Below are 21,780 nucleotides of genomic sequence, written 5' to 3'. Positions count from 1 at the left end.
GTATGCTCATATTCTCAAAGTAAATATACACAGTTCTCTACATATGAATGTCAGTATGAACATTTGTATCATGCAGCAAAAAAGTCAAGCAGGCCACCAGAAATTGCCTTTTTGCACAAGGAAACATGTATTTTAAAACATTCCCTCTCCAATTAAAAAAAAGAAAAAAAAAGTATTTGAAATCCAAACATTGCAGAATGAAAAATAATCAATACTAACGTTGTCACCCTTCACTTGACCACTGCCTTTTTAAACACTTTTTAAACATCACCACTACCACAACTTTTTTTAACAGATTGTGATATAAACTGTCAAACTCAGGGGCAGTCACAAAGCACTCTGAAAAAGACTATGTCGGTTGCTAATTCCAGCATGCAACATCTTTTGTTCAAAGTCTGGTTTGACATTGGTCTTATTTTCCTGATAAAATAAGCCTAAAAATCATTCTTAGACACAATGAAGATCCTCTCCATCTCAAAACACTCTGATCCAAAGCAGCTCTCCAGCAGAAAAGGACCATGCTGGCCATCATGCTTCTGGCAATTTTTGAAGTCCCTGAAGAAAGTCCCTGTTCATCAGCACTTAAATCTATGAGGGAAAAAAAAAAAAATCTTCATCCAATTACTGTAGCAAGGTTCCTTGCAATTTTTTCCTCAAAAGCTATCATGTAGCATTTGTCTTGGGCCTTGTCTATCCTGAAGAGGCTATCATTTTTGTAAAAATATATAGAATTATTTTAGGGTTTCTAAAACTAATAGACTCTCAGTAGATGCTGAACCACAATACTTATACTTTTTCACATTAGATGAAAGATAGATGCCAAAAAAACCCCCAAATTTCAAAGGACAGGAAAAAGGCATATACAATATTTAAGCATTTACATAGACACCTCTAACACTACTGCTATAGATGGCTCGCCAGAACAGCTAGTCAAGCACCACCATCACTTCATGAAGTTTCACTCAACTTGCAGCCTGCTCACCATTTGTCCACGGGAAAGAGGGCTGACAGGAGCAAGCCAGAGGCCAGAAGAACTGTCCTAGCAGACTTCACATCACCTGCTAGTTGAAAGAGGAGAATCCAACAGAAAAGAAGATCTCTTAAGAGTGACATCCTATTTTTCAGTAACCTTGGGATTTCAAACCCCCAATTTACCTTTGTTATGAAGACACAGTTTACTGTTCAATTCTTCCCTTTTTGTAACAACCCACACAAAGAATACCATACATACCTTTTTACATAATGAAATGTTCTAACCTAAATTGGATCAGGGATAAAAAAATTCCATATCACATAACACAGAAAGAAAATGTTACCCATCTAAGATTCTTTCCCTTTCATTTGGCAAGAAAACCCTGATGTTCAGAGCTCATGAAAATATCATGCAGAAACTTCAAAAAGGTTAGAAACACACCACAAATCAACAAGAGACTTTTCTGCTACCAAAAAAAAATTTTGAAGAAAGCATAGCTGCTGCAGTGATATGAAAACAAGCTGCATTTTACTATCAGCGAGCCAGTGTTTACTTAATGCTCATTTTTCAAACAATTTGTTTCTATGAAATAATTTTCTGAAGTTTTATGAGATGTTATTGGAGAAGAGAGGAACTTCCAAAAAGCTATAAAGTTGTTAAGTTTCTGTTCCGTCATTTACTTAATAGTACATACAAATATAAAAGCTTTTCCTTTCAATAAATTGGTAAGCAGTATAGCTAAGAAAAAAACACGTTAAGTGAACAGAAGATGGATTACCTTTGACTAGGCTCTCGATCTTGGTGAAAAATCAGAACTCTGATCACAAGATAATTTTCTTTGTGGTTTGCTGATTACTAACCTTAAAAATGTTCTCCGAGTCATTAAAATCATCTGTTTCTTTACAATGTGCTTTCAGTTACTGGTTTTCAATTTTCAACACAACATTGCTGATAATATTACAATATCCCCTCCTCCTAAGAGAGGCCTTTAGAGCCTGTTTGCATTCCACAGGAAGACGCTGCCTTGCTCTCAGATGCGGCTCCATCTGCCTTCCTCCCCCACAATGCCATCCACAAGCCCAGCTTACCCGTCTAGTCACTCCATCAAGATATTAAAACTGGTGGCATACCATACATATGAGACTGATTTATGCATTCAAACTGCATCATACGAGTAATCTTTTCCCTTACCAAAGATTTCCAAAAGGCTATTTCTTCTTAAACATGCTGAATATTTTATTCTAGTTATGTGGAAATATGTCTATGCAGTGCTTGTATAATACAAAAATAACGCACTTCCGCATAATCATGCTTGTTCTGAAACAAAGAACAGCTATTTGTTCTCCAAGGCAAAGTTTAAAACACAGGAAAAAAATGTAACTTCACACTGGTTTTATGGGTGAGATTTGAAGTTTCTTTGTGTTAAACTGGGGCTTAACCTATCAAATTCCACCAAATTTAACATTTCAATTTAAAACCATTTTCCTATAGCTGCAGTGGTCCCAAAGATATCTTTCTAGTCAAGACGCTTTTAGCTCTCTCAGACTGCAAACAAATTATTGTCTCCTGTATTTTCCCTGCTCTAGTACAATAAATTAACAACCTTCTAGTAAATAGCTCCGCTGATGTACAAAATCCTGTTAACCAACGTCACCCTGCTGTTACATAGCAAGAAAACAAAAAGTAGGAAAAGGCAAAAAACCCCAAACCAGCAACTACTACCATGTGCAGACGAATTCTGAAAAAAAAAATTCCATAAAGAGAAAGAAATGAGAGAAAAGCATTAACTTGAAGTTTTTAGCTGACAAAGGCAGCGTTTCTCTCCAGCAGGGAGGGAATTTGCATGGTGCTTATGAGAACCAGATGAAGGGACACGAAGAAGTAAGGACTCCTTGTGCGACTGCGACACACAGGCTGGAAACGATGGCGGTCTGCAATAACCTGTCAGTATGCAGGCGGCTAGGGCAGCCTGAAGGCACTTTCCAGGCAGGTAGCGCCTGCCAACCCTGTGGGCTCCCGGCATCACCCTTCCTGGGTATCCCACGCTCCCTGCTCCCGAATATGGCCTGACATGCTCCTGACACACGACAACAGAGCAGAAATAGAGTAAGCCGTCAAGCCTGCAATAGCAAGGACTAAGCACAGGGCAGACAAGAACAGGCTTGTATGCCATAAGCTAATCACCCTTACTATAGGGGATACAAAGACATCTGCATGGCATGAGTATGAGAACCACAGTTTACATATCCAGACCCCACCAGTATACACTGTGCTCCTGGACTTAATTGGTTCCCTTAGTTCATTAAACAGCAAGCTGTACATTCCCATCTACAGCAAGATTAGGAAAAGCTGTGAAATATTTGTCTGAAACAGTGGCTGATTAGGAAGATCAGAATTATGATGTATCTTTTAAAGTGTCTAGTCCATCATATTATTCAACAACAATGCTCAAATAAGGTAGTCAAAATACCTTAGCATGACAACATTACACTGACCGCATGAAAAATAAAATGAAAACTAAATAATATGTAACACTTTTTTTAAAAGTATAGGTCTTCATTAAAAACAAATTATTAAATAATTCTGAATTTTTTTTTCTTCTGTTAATAACTGAAACCCTGCTGAGGTTTAGTGAGCAAGACACCTGAAAAGCTGAGTAGCCGATTCGGCTGGCAGGAACCTTTGCTCTGCTAGGCGTACTCATGCTGCACTCTCCAGTTCTAACAATGGCTAAGGCAAGTCCAGCAGTGACACTGCATAAAAGAAAATATATGCATGTAACAAAACTCCCCAATTATTTACTCAAAGAGTGCAACTGTATTCATTAATACTTAAACCCACTCACAGTGAAAACATACAGAGAGGGGGGAAAATTGTAATTTAAACAAGCATACCAATGTTGTTATTTTATTTCAGTATGGGACAAATAAACTACAAGGAAACATTCTCTCTCTTTCTACACAAGAAGAATGTGTATTTGTAAATGATCAATTAACTCATATACTAAATTGTTCATTCTATGCGGCACAGACACATTAATGTCAGTCTGCAAATGTAATCAATACAGGAGAGGGTAGAGTGTTTATTTTTGGTTTTTTATAAATACATACTGATTAGTTTAGATTCAGACCAAACCATCTTTATTTACACTGAGCAGAACTTAACTGCAATTCATGGAATTTAAATCACAAACACAGTATGACTAAATAAAAGAACTGTGCCCTTGGAAAGGATATAGAAGTACTTTAAAAAGTCACTTTTGTTCTCTCTTCCTACTTGCTTACATACACATTCCAAGAAAAACAACAGGAAAACATGTGAAAGGATGAGAGCAAGAATCTGTAATTTACCAGTTAGCAGCTTAGAATCATGTTGGAATAATAAAATAAAAAATATCGTCTTGGTAAAGTGATTGTTGTTAATGGTTTACCAGTTTAAGCATAACTGTGAAATGCGAGCATTAAAATAATCATATTCTTATCAAAGACACTGCATGGGAAAAGAGACTATGTGAGTACTGATGCATTTTTTAATACTGTTCTGCATGGTCTTTAGCTTGCATTTATATCTTTTTCATATCCCATCACTACAGGATTATTGTTAAAACAGTGCTGTAATCATTATTTGACTGTAAGCTACTTTTAACTTTGTTTTTATTTGTGGATTGGGGGATTACCTTGAAATACCATTGCATATTTTCCCCCTTCCCTTGTAAAAGCTTTAACTAGTGAAACAAGAAACCTGCCAACATCGTGATATCTGGTTTTAAGAAATTCAGTATCAAGCTTCAGTAATTTTTGTCCCAGTTGTAACCAGTATGAACAGACTCCTTGCTCTACCAGGGCCATACAAAGTGGCTGGAACACATGAGCAAACAGAGTTGGATTTATTTCACTTCACCATCAGCACAGGGGGGAGGAGGTTTGAGAAAAAATGGAGTTGCTAGAGCAAGTGGTCCCTAATTTGCAGTATTCCTTAGAAGGGTAAGTTACTAGATCAACGTTGTGTGAAAGAATAGGAAAGTTGAGCTTATACACTTCTGTCTCAGTTCTTCTGGGCCAAGGAGGAGGGGTGACTGCTAAAGGCAGCCTTTAATGCTCCAGAACTAATATGCAGCCACAGAGATTTTATCACAGACTCAGTAGAGCCAGTAACTCCTGCATGCAAATTACTATAGAATTACACAGTTGTCATGTATTCCCTACAAAAATAAAGCAATTTAATATAAAAATCAGTAATGATGTAGCTTTGTTATAGCCTAATTTCTTGAAATGGGAACTATGCCTCAGGTAATTTTAAGTATATGGAAATTTTGAAGAGATGTTATTGCTTTACTAAGGTTATGTGGAACAAGACAGGCCTATTGCATACTTAACACAACCAAAATACAAAAAAATATACTAATTCTGCCTGCATTATTGAACTTTCCACAAAAATCATCCTTTAATCAAAACTACAGAATTTGAGGAGGACACAGCAGTATTTTCCACAAATTTCTACAGCATTGAATATCTGTTTTAACACAAGGAAAACAACTTATTATTAAGAAATCATAACCCAGTCACATGCAAATTCTTCCCATTCACTTTGAAGTGAAAAGGCATGTAAATAAAAGAAAAACACAGCAATAACAGAGGAGCAGAACATCACAGATTAGGTATTTCCAACAGAGAAAGCCATTCAGTAGGTATCTGTACAGTCATTAGTACAGTAGGGTCAGAATCAGAAAACCCTGTGTGTGTTATCAAAACCAGGGTTTGCTTTTGGGTTTTATTTTAAACTGTACAAACTAAAACTATTCCGTTCATGTCAAAATGTGTTCATATGGAACAAAACATCTCCTGCAGTCCAGACCACTTCACTGCAAGGCTTTTTTTCTCTGTTGCAATATCATCGTGTGCCATTAATTTGCTAGTTGAAAAAAAAAAAAAAAAATACTGAAGCCTAACATGTATTTATATCTACTTGTTAAAAAAAGTACGAGAAAAGCCTTCCATAATGGAGAAGGGAGGAGGAATGGAGGGGGTGGGAGACAAGAACAGAACACAAAAAAACACCTTTTCTAAAGATTGTTCAAGGCAAAAGGGACATGTCATGTTAAACAGTAGTCAATAGCTGTATACAACCAGTAAACAAATTCAGCTCTATGAAAAAAGAACTACATCACCATTTAGCGGTTGCAATTTAGATTATTCTAGCGTGTAATACTTTAATTGTATAAAACAAAGCTGATGTCACAAACACAAAAGAACTTCTTGCAAAGCAAGCACCACAAGTAATTTTTATGCTGCCACTGATGGCTGACAAGTGATGAGCACTTTGTTCGAATTTATATACTTATGCATCTAAGGCAACAGGTGGCTTATAAAAAGAAAACAGAGAGCTTTTTAACTCTTCCTTATCAAAATTTGTATAATATGTTTTATCATAATGACTAAACAATCTCTACAAATAAAAGCTCAACACACTAACTACAAAGATGAACTATGGCTCAGGGAAAATTATCCATTATTTTTATAAAAGCAGAAACTGAGGTAAGGTTCTGGATCCCATTGACTTGAGCTCTGCCTACACTCACAATGTTTTGTAATTGCACAAAGCACTCAATATTTAAACAGTACCTTGTGATATATAAATTAAATCAATTTAAGACAAGAAGTTTTATGTTTTCTTGCTGACTGTCTTTTCTATGTCCATCTCAAACAATAGCTGAATATTGTAGCACAGCTGGAAGGAAATTTTTACTTCCAGGTCTTTAAACCGAGTGATGTGTTTCAGTTGTTGCTTGATGTAGTTTTGGGCCAAGAGCAGCATTACAGAAACACTTTTTTTTTTTTTTTCTAAATACTGCACAGTCCAATGAACAGTTTTGTTTTCTTTAAGCGCATAGATTCATTAAAAAAAATAATTAACACATCTACACTACATAGAATGCAGGATAATACTTCACACTTGCATTTAAGTGCAAAAGGCTTCCAGGCAAAATAAAAGACACCATAAACACACAGATAATTCAGATTAAAATTAAAAAAAAAAAAAAAAAAAAAAAAGGGAACTTAGAATGGTATTGACTGATTTAGTTACATTAAAAAAAATTGGAAGATAAGTTGAGACGGCAAAAATGCAATAAGCATACCAAAACAATCTTTATATTCTGCCTTGTAATTAAACTATGAAATAACCATCTGCTTATGATTAAAACATTTTAGTGTTTACTATTTTGGATAGATTAAATGCACATACCAAGTCTAATAAGACTTTTTCCTCTGCATGGCAATTTTACCATACCATCCCTAACAATTAAAAAATATGACACATCAATATTTTTATCTTGTACACTACATATATATATATACACACACACAATTTCTATGGTGATGTTCACTGGATTAATCTTTCTGCTTTATGACACTTCAGAGCAGTGCAGAGCAGCTCAACCTGAGTCTTAGACTGCCTATCTTTCAGATTCCCTGTGCTTCTTTCCATATTTTCTCTGAAAGCATGCAATCCCTCTCAGGTAGCCTACATTCTTGTAGCCATACATTTTCCCCTTTTTGCAACTCTCACACACTTGACTTCCCATTCCTACTGCTATTTAGTTTTGAGACATCAATTTTCACATCAAATTACCAAAGCTTGGTGCATAAAAATATTCAATAAGCCTCAAGGAACTGTTATCTCAGTAACAGCTATCTCAGTAAGTACTGTAATGCAAACCTATGCTCAAACATATTTTAAAAGTTTAACTAGTAAAGTGAGCTTGAGGTACGGAAGCTTATCTGCCTTCATCATTATTGGTAGAAAAACCTGTATGAAGGGGCAGAGGGGAGGGAGAAAAGGAAGAAGGTAGAGAGGAGGAAGGAAGAAGGAGTGTTGTTTGATTTTATAAAGAAAGCCTTTTAAACTAACTTTAACAGAAAATAAATTAATCATGTAATGCTTGAATACTCAAAAAATTAATTCCATATCTAAGGATAAACACTGAGGTTCTGAAGAATCTCATTGCTGTTGTATCCAACAACAGATGAAGCCCCACTTTAACTGCAAAACTCAAAATAAGAACTGAAAGTAGCATTTCTGATGTAGTCCACAAGAACAAACGGTTGGGTTGATAATTAATGCATTTTGTTAATTGACTCCAAGCACTGAGGCTTCAAGATGTCATTTGAGGCTAGAGACCCCTTGGCATCAGAATTAAAACAACAGCTTTCAAAGGATCTCTAGCAACTACTGTGGACATAAACATACAGCATTTAAATCCAGCCCAATGCTAATTTTGTTCTTCCGGGTAAGATTTCAGGATAAAAATACATCCTGAAATAAACTACAAAACAGCTGGGAGAAACCTGAGAGTAACAAATGCAAGAGTGACAACTTCCAAACAGAAAAAAACACAGACCATCAGAATTTCTACTGAGATGCCGTTGATAACCAATTAATAATAAATGATCACCTGTAAACCCAAGCAGAAAAGTAAAACTTCATCCTTAGCCAATGTGAAGCTGGGCTTCATCAGGATGGGAGAGAAGTTTTGGAAAGCATACTGGAAAAATACCAACTATCTTTGTTGAAGGATCACCAAAAGAACTCAGCAGATTTCCACACCAATACTTTATCATTACAACAGCAGTACAAAGGCACACCTGCAACCAAACCCTGTATCTCACTAACATCTCCAGCATATGTAACAGTCATCAAAAAGTCAGTTTTCCTCAGACTCCAGTGGACAACATGCAAGGTTTGAAAGAAAACATCTCTAAGCCTTGCAGACTTGGAAGACAAAAAAAAAAAATCAAATAAAAAAAAGGATGCAATTTGCATCACATATTTCCTACGGCTGCCTTTTTACAGACATTTTTCAACTTACCGTATCAGCTTAATGCTCCCTCAGCTAGAACAGCACAACTGTTTGCTGGATTACATGTTAAATCTGATTAGAGAAATGACCCATTTTTAAAATAACTCAGCAAGAAGAATATACTTATTTCTAAAAACCAAAAGCCCTTTTACTACATGGTTCTACAATCAGTTCCAACAGCACAGGAGAAAGTGGCAGCATACAGATGAGAAAAGGTGTTGGAGTACGGAGCTGCTTCAGCTACGAGAAGACATACTTATCCAGAGTACAAGTGAGGCACAAAGTATGACTTGGGAAGGGGCAGACACCTATTTTTCTAGAACTGGCATTTTGGTCATTGTGGAAACCAGGACTGCTCCAATAAATAGCAATTCTGAAAGAAAATGGAACCAAAGGTTTTTCTGTCAGTTTATTAAACAGTCTTGTAGACTGAAAAAGGTTGCATCTGAATTGGATTACTGAACAGAGCTTTTGCTTGGGTGTGACTCCTAAAGCAGTTCCTTTGGTACAGGCAGATACACTCTTTGGCTTTCTAGCATGCAGTAACTGCCGCCAGCAACTTTTAAGCAGTTGTGGGACTATAGGCAAAGAAAAAGGAAGCACTGTAAACTAACACCCCAAGGATCTCAGACAGATTTGCTTGAAGCACACAAAAAAGGAATTACATTTTAATTAAGTCCTACAATTACATATATTAACTAAGCTAGGAGCCTTGTTTAGTTTGTATAGGATAAGTAACTTATAGCCAGAATAAGAAACCCAGAGCCAGCTTCCTCCTGGTCTTCATTTGCAGTATTTACTCCACTGTTCAGTAGACAGCAGTATCACATACATACATCACGGAAATACCAATACAAGAAACCCAGATGATTGGGGAGAATTTAATTCATACATTTTGAGGGCTGTAAGACCTAGCAGAGCCTAAAGTGTATTCAAAATAACTTGCAAGCATAAAGCTTACTATAAATGTAAATACAATGAACATACGTGCAATGATGCATGCACATTTGTTTTAGGAATATGAATTGAGCACAATCCCATGACATGGCAAAGTTCTTTTTAATAAAATAAAATAAGCCAGCACAAAAGAGCACTCACAGTGCTTACCACTGCTCTTCACAAGGGCTTCAAGTATATTTTATCCCTTCTTCAACTAGATTACTGTCCAGATTTTTTACTTAAAATTCTTAGACTTTAGTTCCTATTTAAAGAGAGAAAGAGAAAAACCTTCAGAGTACTTTGGTCTCTTGCCTCAAGGCACTAAAAGCTATACTACTTATACCTCTAGCAGGAGCCAAAGCATTGGTTCCCCTCACCTGGAGGCCACCACTCCCACACATGATGCACCACAATCACTTTTGCAAGTGCTCCTTGTTTATTTTAATATGAAGTCACCTAATTTCACATCAGCCTCAGCAATAATTAAATCAGCTCATTTGATATTGACACTCTCGCATACACGCTTGCCATACTCAACAGAATGAGGGACAGCAATGAGGGACAATGATGAAGACCACTGAGCGCCAACAGTTAACTCCTACTGCTGTTTCCAAACCCAACACAGGTCTATGCCCTCAGCTGTGTTAGGAAGCCTGGCCATCTATGTATAAATTAGGAAACAGAGAAGTGCTTCTAAGAGCTTATTTCTAAGTTTTCATCAAAACTCTGCATTAAAAAAAGGAAACAACAAAAACCCAACAACAAAAAAAACCAACTAACTCCCTGTCTTTTTTGAGGTATGCACTTTTGAGAAAGCAACTTTCTGAAAGAGAAGGTATAGTATTCTCAGTCTACAGACCATTCACCTTCCTGATGCAGTCACTGCAGCTAATTAAATTGATGCTGACAAACAGTCAACCACTTATCTTTTTCTGCTCCCAAATTCTTGCAAAGAATTGTTGATTTTACCTTTTCTGAGGTGGCCTTCGTCCAACCAAAGGAAAACAGGCTGTCACATTTCATATTACAACCAGAAAAAAAAAAACCTGCAGTATTTTTCCCTTCAAGCTTTCAAGAAAGTCCATGGCACAGCAAAGAATAAATTACTTATAAAGTATTAAACGATCACTGTCTTTAAGCCAGGATACCCTACACCATCAGTAACGACACCCACTCAAACAGGTAAACATGTTTCAAAAATAGTCACCTGAACATCCTCTATCACATAATGATAATTTCTTTGAAGTATTACAGAGAAAAATTTAAGTCTCATCTGTGTTGCCTAAACAGAAATTATACACTGCCATATGACACACAGAACTATAATAGAAATAGTTGTAGGTCAAATAATAGCAATGACTTAGTAAAGATAACCTGCCTGGTCTTTATTCTCAGGGGAGGGGGGGTTTACTGGTCAAGTACTTTATGACTCACACAACAGTATATTAGAAATTTTCTATGTATTCTTCAGAATCGAGAGATTGCCCTCGTAGCTCAGTAGGCAGCTCTCCTGTTTCGGGCCTACGAGGTCATAGCTTTAAGTCCCTGCTGAGGAAACTTAACAAGTTCCGTCTATAAATAGAATGGTATTAGATGCTGCCACTCTAGCAAGGGTGGTGGCCTTTAGACAAGAATTTTTTATGTTTTCATCTGTTCTGATAAGAAGAAGAAATTGGACGTAGAGAGGCACAGGATATTAAGCTAAAGATGAATGGCAAAGTGGGCTCCAAAATCCATTGTAACTTCAATTAGCATGAGACTTACAATTCCACCATTATCAAACTACAATAAAGGCTAAAGAAGAATGCAAGAACAATAATTTTCCTTCTCAATGAGCATAAGTAAACTAAAATTACAGACTTTACAATATTTGAGACTGAAAAGAAATCTCCTAGGTACTGTACAATCAAAAGTTGACTTGTGACATGAAGAGGCAACCTCAATGTAAAACAAACTTCGGAGTTTTGATTAGTAACAAAAACATTTGAACATTCACAGCTCTCATCTTATTCCTTCTGAAGAAGTAAAGTATATCCTTGAGAGACACTTACTTAATTGCCAAGGATTAAAATGATACCACTCTGCAATGTATAAATTTTTGCTCCTCATACCCATACATTTGGGGAGCCTTATTCAGCACTCAGAATATCAATTACTTGTGACAAATTTAAGAATAAAGCCTATTTAAACCCTTATCTGAGTTTATTTGTGCTTTAAACTGTAGTTACCTGGCCTTAGAGGAATATGGATTAAAGCTCAGGTATCACTTTCACTCAGCCTGGCCATGTAATTTACTGTTCAATAAAGACAAAGGCTAACTCACTAGAGTGCTGACAATTTTCCAGCACCTTTCCACAATCTATGCCCACGAAAACAAATTCACTCCTCTGTGGGAGACAAAGCTGCAAACAGCATACTGCAAAGAGTTTTGAGGTACAAACCTGGAAGTTTTGTTCATTTATGAACACCAAAAGGAAAGAAACACCAGCAATAAAACAGGAGATGAGGGTGATTTTACAATGAGACTTCGTAGATCTCAGAGACACTAACATCATGCTCAAGTAAGAACAACAGGTGTTGCAAAATTCTTCTGCAATAGTTTGGCTTAGGAGGTTATCGCCCTTCCTGTATTAATCTTATTGCTTAAGTGAAAAATCTGATCAGTTAAAAGTTTTCAAAATTAAGCAAGTTGATCCTGCACTGGCACTGATCTATTGAACAGGATGTGGGTGTACAAAATGTCTCCCTCTTGCAGGTTTAGGTTTAGTGGTCACACTAGTTGAAGCTGCATGTCAGAAGATTCCTAAGAATCCCATCCTGGTCCTTTAATTCCACTACCAACATTTTGGACAATGACATACTACTATTCAAAACACACACAAGGTTCTTTTCTGCTCTTCAGATGCTTCTACAAAGCAGACTACATCAACAGACAACTGCTTTGCAGCAGCTGCCTTCATCCTAGGGCCTCTTCCCATATCACTGTATTGAAGAGTAGGCACATGAGAAAGATAACTGCCATTGTACCACACAATGGGATGCCTGGTCTCACCCCTAATCTACTCCCAATTTCACTTACATCCACTGTCTCTGCTGCTGGATGCCACACGAACGCTTACTCCAATCCTATGTGGTTATTTCTCAGGAAGCTTCTTTGCGCAAACATCTGTATGAACGTTTCTTCTCTCTACCAACACCTTTTTCTGAGCAAAAATACTGCTGTGCTTCCACCCTTGGATCCAGAGAGAAAAATCCAACAGCAGTAGACAGCACTAGCTCTCCAAGATGACTTAAGGCTAGTACGTGACACTGATGATGACTGCATGTGTTTCCCTGCAACAAATCTTTTGTCAAGGCAGTACTTCTTGAAAAATGGTCTTGCCTCTTCCAATCCCTTTTTTGCTGGGCATTTTGTGGGAGATTTTTCTGCCTCAAACTGACTTCTGTACCCAGAAGAAAACAAATGCTTTATTCAAATGTGCTTCCTTTTGGCGGCTTCATGTTATTTAAAACGAGAATGAAGATGTGTATGCATATAGAATTCCTCTATACAACACTGTTGTTTGCTTCAGAACTTAACTTCATCTGTTTTCAGAACACATTCCTCAGCCTTGTTCATTACCACACAGAATGTGGTACAGTATCAAGAGGGTTGCAAAGGCCTGATTAGATTCAGCTAGTGGTCGTTACATGTGCATTCTGTTTCTGCTTGCAGGTACAAAACTGCTGTAAGGAGGAGAGGAGAAGTCTCTTCTGCTTGTACCATCTACATGAACAAAAGGTCTGAAATAAAGCTAAGCAGCCTCTGAAAAATCCTCCTCTCCTGCAACAAAAGCATTTTCTTTTTATATGAGGAAAAACTAATAAAAAGCAAACTTGTATGCATCTCTGGGAATATCTTTATTAGCCTCCCTTCCCTTTCAAGGTGGTGGGCTTAGTATCTGAATGCTGAGAGGTAAAATTCAAAGACAGGTAACACATGGCCCACTCCTGGGGTGGTGGGGTTTTTTGTGACCTGATATTCTGAAATTGCAACATACAATGCAAAATAGTCTTGCTAATAAAAATTATTTCAGTTTTGGTGACGATTTTGCTGAAAGGGCCATTTTCACAGAGAGAAATGCCATTTTCACAACTTTGTGATCAAAAAAATCTCCTAGGCAAAGCCTTACCCAGAATCAAAACACTTCACAATATTCTAGAGAAAAAACCACAACAACAGAAAAAAAAACCCCACCAAGCATTAGTTAATACAATAAAGTGTTTCACACGGCTGCAACAGCCACTTTAATTTGAAAGCTTCCGCAATTTTTGGTTTTAATATGGAGAAGTCACTGAAAGCTAATTCAAAGTTTAGCTGAACTGTGAGCTACTCCAAATATTTTATTAATCATTAATTTAGTTACTCTAACAACAAACAAGAAGGAAGATAAAATCTCAATAAGAACTATTATCTACTCAGTGGCATACAGAAATACATCTTGATTGTGTAACACTAACAAGTTTAATATGTGCAAACTACTTTTAAACTTTGATAGCTTCGCAGTGAAAGGTTTGTACTTGTAAACAAGGAACCCTAACTTTTCTCTTTTTTAACAGGTAGCAATTATGTTTAGTAATATAAAACAAAAGCAAAGCATCTACAAAAAATTGAACCAAAATACGTTGAAGACAAAGTTTTGTAAGACAGCTACATTTACGTCATTTCAAGGTGAATTTTGACACATTATAAAGATGAAAAAACAGCTTCATATATTAGAAGTGACACAGAAGAGCTACAGCTGCATAAACAGAGCCACTATGATTCCCAATGCACAGAATACACATGCTGAAGGGATGAGATGCGACTCGTACTTTGTTCACTGAAATGCTAGCCACACTCCACTGCACTAAGTGATATCATCAGATGCCTCCTCTCTCTAGCAGTCAGCTTCCAGGAGCAGCAATCAGCAGGTATGATTTCTTCTTAGAGAACATGGGGGAAAAAAAATATGCATCGTGCCTCAAGTATATAAAAGCTATAGAATTATTAGCATCTTTATACAGAAAATACACACATTTTTATAGAAAGTGAAAAAATGAAGTCAGAACAGAGGATGCATCTTATTCAGTTCAATAACTTTGTTATCACTTTGATTTTTACAGGCAAATCAAAGCACTGGCAGTATTACTGTGAGTTCCCAATAACCCTCATGATGATGATAAATAAAGCCAAGTCAACTTGATTTTAAATGCTGAGCAAAAATCAGTACAAATACTGTCAAACTCAGTTTTGATTAGTGTTGATCTCAAACATCACTCAGCTCATGTGATTCATATCTATCCAAGTTTTAAATAATGGCAAATTGGTTTAGAAGTTACCTAAAACTCTGAAGGAGTCAGAACCAGGGGGTATACTAAACATTTCAAGTTACAGAAGACATAAAACTGGACTAAAAGCAATTAAAGCTTTTTAGGAACCAATTCACACTGGTCACACCAGTCACTTCTATAAGACCCCAGGAGACGTCTACCTTCATGGTTCTTTCACTCTTGTCACAAAGAACAACATTTCACAGATTATCAGTTACCAAATTCTCCCGTCCTGCCCCTAAAAGGCAGCTACAGGTCCTCTGTTGTGTAGTCAGAGCACTTCCAGACAGAGGAGCAAAGCAGGAGCTCCCCACCCCTACCTGTCTGCACTCCCCCAGCATCGTGTCACCGCAGGCGGCTCACACGTTCCTCTGCAGGACTGGAAGACCAGGCAATGGCATGCAGGCGAGCTCTCAAGTTCTTCCACAAAAGCCAATGTTGCCTGACCTACTTCAAACATTGGGCATCAAACCCTAAGTTTTTTTATTTATTAAAAAGGTGCATTTGACAGCAAAGTACTTTTACAGACAAATTTCCTTCCAATTTCTGTAACTTTGAAGAGAAAGACTGGATTTCATTAAAGAAACTAAAAATAAGAGAAAAATGTGGAACATATTTTCTAGAAAACTAGGACTGCAGGATATCACTGGGAAGAGAAACTCAAAAACACGAAGAGCTCTGGCTGTTTAACGTCCAGTACATTCAAAAACTCAGAGCTGTAGCAGGGACTAAATACTGACATCTACCATTTTCTTCACCGAAGCATTATTTAAGAGTAATTTGTAAATTTACACTTGTAACAAGGTTGCCATTTTTAGTCCACCATACAAAGAAAGTAATTTTCTACAAGTACTTGTGATTGATCAGCCATAAAAGTTGAAAGGTGGTTAAAGCCATGCAACTTGGGAAGAAACACCATTGCAATCTTCAAACAGCCTGCCTTCTGCCACCACAAAAACATGGCTGCCTCAGTTAAAATCGTAATGTACCTGAAACATGGAAAATAGAACTGTCCGAAATATTTCAAATTAAACAGTGAAACTCGGAAGATGAACAAAGCTGTAACTACTTTAAAGCATGTGTCAGGTTACTATGGTACCAATGCTGTAGACGCCACTATCCAGGACAAAAAACAGTTTTAAAATTAAATTCCCCATTCACTCAGCCAATAAGTAAGCAAGTATATCTGTTTGAGGCTTTCATAATTGGATTCGGCCAAAAATAAAATATACCCCTACCCCTAAGAAACTGGGATAACCTTTGAAATATTTTTTTTTAAAGTGTATTGAGATCAAATGGTTTATTTTAAATATCAGTAATTAATTTTCAGTTTGTGCACTTTAATAGAAAAAAATCTATAGGAAGTATCAAAACCCAAGAATGTATTGCTCTATTCTGCATAGGAAAACTTTGTTTGCTGAGCTAAGAGAATCTGCTTCATACTGTTACTAATCATGTACAAAACTACAGTGGTGCTCAACACAAACTTACCTCTCCTTTTACTTGACCTATTACCCTACCACGTGCTGTTCTCACACAGGTTGCTGTTTCTTTAGATATACTAAAATATACCTTAGACGTAAAAACAATGTTTTCATTGACTTAATGAACACTGTGTCTCCCAGGGAAAGTAACAGTCTATCTAGAATATGGAAACTTGAAGGCTGAAAATCCATAACCATTTCAAGGTGAGGGTACTTTCCTTTTTTAAAGGAAGTAAGGAAAGTAGAAAATTATCTAGACAGAAATAAATCTCGTCTCTCCTCAGCTTTATGCCATGCAAGAAACAGTCTAGGTAAACACCACACAGAACTTCCACAGTTCCAACAGAAATGTAATCATAATTACTTTGAGAGTACTACAGCTGCAGTTCACCTATGCGCCCTGTGGTGGATAAACTGACAGGCAACAACCTTCTTAAAAGAACCATCTAATAACACAAAGAGGTAACAACAGTGAATTCTGTTATGGCAGCTAAAAAAAAAAAAAAGACAAACCTTTTGTCCTAAAGAAAACAGTTCAACACATTCTCAATGAAGAAAGAAAACAGGATCAAAACCTTTAGCCTAGGATAAAATACCTTCAGTGAGATTCCCAAAGTTTGGCTCATTGTACTCAATAAAAGCTCTACATTCCTAGCTAGCCACTTCCTTGCCTATCATTACCTTAAGTAATACAACTTGAGTGAGTTAATTCTCAAACTGCTTTTTGCAAAAATATCAACTGAACCAAGCTAAGTCAAAGCCTAACAAGCCTTTCTTCAATATACTCAGGCACGCAGACCTTTAAGTCTACAGCACAAACCCCACAATGACCTGCTTCTGATTTTCTGCCTGGCATCCAGAAATAAGAAAAGACCAATTCTCCGAAGGGCTCTGCTTCACATGCTAGCCATTAACACGGGCAGCAGTAGTGCATACTACAACAGCATAAAGACAGGGAGCAACCGTTTCAGTGCTGAAAGGTGAAAATTTGTTCCAGAACAACTCAAAACTTAGTAAAAGCAAACACTAAATTTTTCGTGTTTGAAAAAGCATGCTCCCCAGATCACTTCCTAGCACATCTCTTCTTAAGAACATTTTATCATTCTCATCTTCTTTTCATCTTCAGCAACACCTCCTTTCCAGCTTGCTGGCATGCAAAGACTCACCTTCCAGTTCACTGCCTATTCCCCTTTAATAGGAGCAACCTGTCTGCCTTCCTTTTAAGTCAGCTTCTACGGGACTGCAGAGATTCAGTGCCTACCTGCCAGGCTGAAAACTGATGGCCAGTCTCAGGGCACTGGTTCCTAAAGACACACAGTCCATTAAGAACGTGGACCAAACCCTGGTAAAGGGCAACAAAGAAGCTTCATCCTCTCAGGATCTGGAAAGTTTAAGGATTTTCAAAAACAGTTTAGGTAGCTTCTATAATCTGATAGAAACCATGCAAACTCCAGGTATGCCACAGACCCATAAAAAGGGATTTTTAGATTGGAAATAATTTTGACAGGTGGGTGGGTATAAAAACATTACAGCATATAAAAAAGGTTTATACATTCTTATAATATAAGTTGGCATGGTATGTTGAAAACTTCAGTGGGTTACAGGTTTTAACTAGAGCTTGTGCTGTGTAACCAATAGATTTTTTTTTTTAAATTTATTAGAGGGCTATTACTAGCTTTTAGTGCCAAATCTTCATTTTTATAGTACTGTGGGGAAAGGAAAGTAGAACTAGTATGCAATTTGCAGGGGAAAAAAAAAAGTAGTTTTACATCTCTCAGCTACAAAATTTTGCATTAGCTTTTTATTATTACTATTATCCTTAAGTAATACTTTGAAAGATCTTTGTATTTATTGGGCAATCAACACACAGAATTTCTACTTCAGTTCATCGCTAACTTGCATTCTAGCTAAAACATCTAGCAAGAGTAGCGTAAGAGGCAGGGTCAAGATTTTAAAAAGAAAAAGGAAGAAGTGCTATTTAAAAAGTCATTCCATTATCTTTTTTGCTCCCAAAGAAGAAAAACAGCAACAATCATTTCACAAACATCTCAGAATCCTTGAAAGAAACTGAAACATATAACAAGTAAATGCAAGACTAGATTAGAAGAAATAGATGTTAATACAAAGTAAGTATCCAAATGGTTTAAAAACCCACAATAGTTTCATTCCTCTTTCAATCCCCAAAGAAAAATACAAATGGTGTTAACGCTTATAATAGCTACCTGAAACAAATGCTTAGGATTATTCAACATATAGATTAAAAAGCATCTTCTTCCACTGGCTATTATATCAACCTGTTCCTTAACAAGCATTTATGATACAAGTATCAAAACAGAGCAAGTATAAAGAGTTTATCACTTGTTCTCAGTTGACACCAGGCAAAACAGTAATTATAATCCCAGGATAGCAATGGATTTGAGGAAACTGATCCCCACTTTTCTCTAGGGATACCATAGCAATGGTTCTTGCGGAGTTACAAATATTTAATATACGATGTGTTAGTACAACCCTCATATATCAAACTAGTTCCTAAAATGATGCACAAGTCCAAAAGACTCACTTCACTCTACTCAGTAAGGATCTGGCATCACCTTTTCAAAATGTCTTAGTTTTAAATACTATCAACTGCTTAGCTACAATCAATAGCCCATAGTTTTCTATTCTACTGAAAGTATGCATCAAACAACTTTAACAGAAAATAGTAGTACTAGATATAAAATATAAATGGGGCCAAGTAATGCTCCACACACGCACAGTTATAGATGGTTTCTAGGTACTAAAAGACCTTAGAACAGGCCAATGTTGCCAAAAGCATGTCCTGTTTTTCAACAGTATAAGCCTAAGAACGTAATACCTTTCCCCACAAAGTTTGTCTCACTTGATTGAAACCATAATACCAGCACTCTGCACCAAATCAGTGTCTAGGTATTCTCGATGCATAATAAATTGCATTTGACTGAGGGAGCATACCTACCTATTCACCAAGCACGCAGACTGTAGAGGCACATCAGTTCACTGCTCTTTATAAATATGCTTCATAAATATGCTCTTTATAAATATGCTCATGGGAACAGGGGTTCTAAGCATCTAAATGAGTACTATACGATAGTAACATTCCATGCCTTTGGGCTTTGTTTTAGAAACACCCTACCGACTAAAAAATTTTTGCTCCAATCACCAAATAAAAAGTATTTCTTTTTGTTTGTTTATTTTGTTCTATTGTTTCATCACTCACTGTATAATAATGGCCAACCAAAAGACAGCAAAGGTGTCCAGTTTCCTCAAATCTGCACAAACATTATTAAGCTCAATCTTTTCAGACCAGAAGCCTTTTTCAACACTCAAAGTGTATTGCAAACCAACATACACCTTCAACAAGCTTTTAAGTATTCAGTTAGTAAGTGCTGTTAATAGGCCAGTTCTGCATTGTGGCAATAGGTGATAAAAGAGAATCAAAGCCCTTGGTCTAACTGAGAAGTGTTCAGAATTCACAGAGATTGGGGGGGTGGGTGGGGGATGTTAAGACACAATATAAGTCACACAGAAATCAGGAAAAGGAAAGAAGTGAGGCTTGCCCTGTGAGGAACAGAATCCCAGAGTCTGCTACTAACTCCGTATTTTCATTTTCTACTTCCATTTCAGCCTTTTATCATCACATTCCATTCCTCCTCCTTTAGAAAACTGAACAAATCAACTGCCGTGCACTGCTGGCAAAAGAAAACAACAAGCCATTACTGCAGATTTCCAAAAACCCATTTCCTTTTTAAGTCTTCAACACGATGCTAATGAAGAAAGACGTACCCTTTATATAGCAGAGGATGGAGATTTTCTTGTTTGGAAAAAACCCAAAACCTGATGACTTTGAATTGAATGGCAAAAGTTAAAATTGTAACAGATATTTGTTCCACAGTTCTTAGAGTACAACAATGCTGTCCTTAAGCTACAGAGAGAACATTTAAATAAGTTTACATACGCATCAGATGAAAGATCCCATCACAGGCGTTAATATGAGACAAGAAGGAATTTCCTAAGCCTTGGCCAGTGTGGGCTCCTTTCACAAGGCCAGCAATATCCACCACATTCAGAAAGGCTGGAATTTTGCTGAAATATAAAAGTTAAGTTTCATTACTGAAGCATATTAGCCAAAACTTTCAGCACAGAAATAAATTCAGAACATGAAAATCTGACATTTCTTTTTTCTAGAACAAGTTATACATGACAGTAGCTTTCTTCCTTATTTAATGTGCAACGTATAAAAGACAAGATTCCCCCCTCCCATGTGAAACATCAACCATTCTTTAATTTCTCTGTCATTATTCATGTAAAATGAAGTAAACTAGTTTCTAAGTGTGGAATCATACTGACAACTATACGAATAATCAACCAGGCCTGGAACACTGAGGCATGAAGTCAGTCATCTGTAATGAGCAGTTCTGATAGTACCAAAGGGATAAGATACATAAATGGCCATTGCACTCTGCTATCACACAACTCCAAGATTACCATTTAGTTCAGTAAGTTAAGCAACTTTCTCAGAAGACAAGGGCATTTTTTTAATACAGTGGTGATTAAAACTAGCAGTGATCAGGGTTATGCAAACAATTTGAAAGAAAGCAGAAAACAAGTTAAGATGAAGCTGGCATTATAATGTAAATAGCTGTGATGTTTTCCACCATAGTTAACAGCAATGGGTTAGCAGACTTGTCTACATGAGATTTTATATAGCAACAACAAAATGGTCATGAAGTTCAAATTAGTTTACAAAAAGTGGAAAAAAAGCTTTAGAGCTATGGGATATTCATATGGCAATTTATAAACTGCAAGCCTTTTATCCTCTGCAGATTCTCAAGTTGTTTTAAAATGAGCAAATAACTTAATGGGCATTAATCTTTTTCAGGTATATTCTAAATCAAATTACTTCTCAAAATCCAGCTGAGTCAGGGAAAAAAAACCCTAAAACTTTGTGATAAGGTGTTGACTAAAAGCACCTTCATATGGTCTATGCAAATGACAACACCATCAGAAACAGTGGCAGAGACGGGACCACGCTGAAATTCTGCCAATTCCTCACTTGCAAAAGACGAGAAACCGCACACCATAGTCAACAAGATCTCCAACTTGATGGCTTCAAAATAAATAAGTGGAACACTACTTAATTTCCATCAAACACTTTT

At 36.8% G+C, this 21,780-nt stretch overlaps 1 protein-coding gene across 3 annotated transcripts in view; it reads right to left on the bottom strand.

The window, feature by feature from the left end:
• OLA1 (Obg like ATPase 1) overlaps positions 1-21,780 on the bottom strand; it is a 104,561-nt gene that overhangs the window by 71,329 nt on the left and 11,452 nt on the right. For 2 of the 3 annotated variants that reach the window (XM_075511803.1, XM_075511802.1), the window contains exon 4: positions 20,580-20,707. The exons of the other annotated variant lie outside the window; for it this stretch is intronic. In XM_075511803.1, the coding sequence (XP_075367918.1) occupies positions 20,580-20,707 (128 nt within the window). The remainder of the gene's footprint in view (positions 1-20,579; positions 20,708-21,780) is intronic. 3 annotated transcript variants of the gene reach the window in all.

Source organism: Mycteria americana, chromosome 9, assembly GCF_035582795.1.
Source record: "Mycteria americana isolate JAX WOST 10 ecotype Jacksonville Zoo and Gardens chromosome 9, USCA_MyAme_1.0, whole genome shotgun sequence".
Taxonomy (NCBI): domain Eukaryota; kingdom Metazoa; phylum Chordata; class Aves; order Ciconiiformes; family Ciconiidae; genus Mycteria; species Mycteria americana.
Note: the sequence above shows the minus strand (reverse complement) of the source record. Positions and strands in the feature narration are given on the sequence as shown.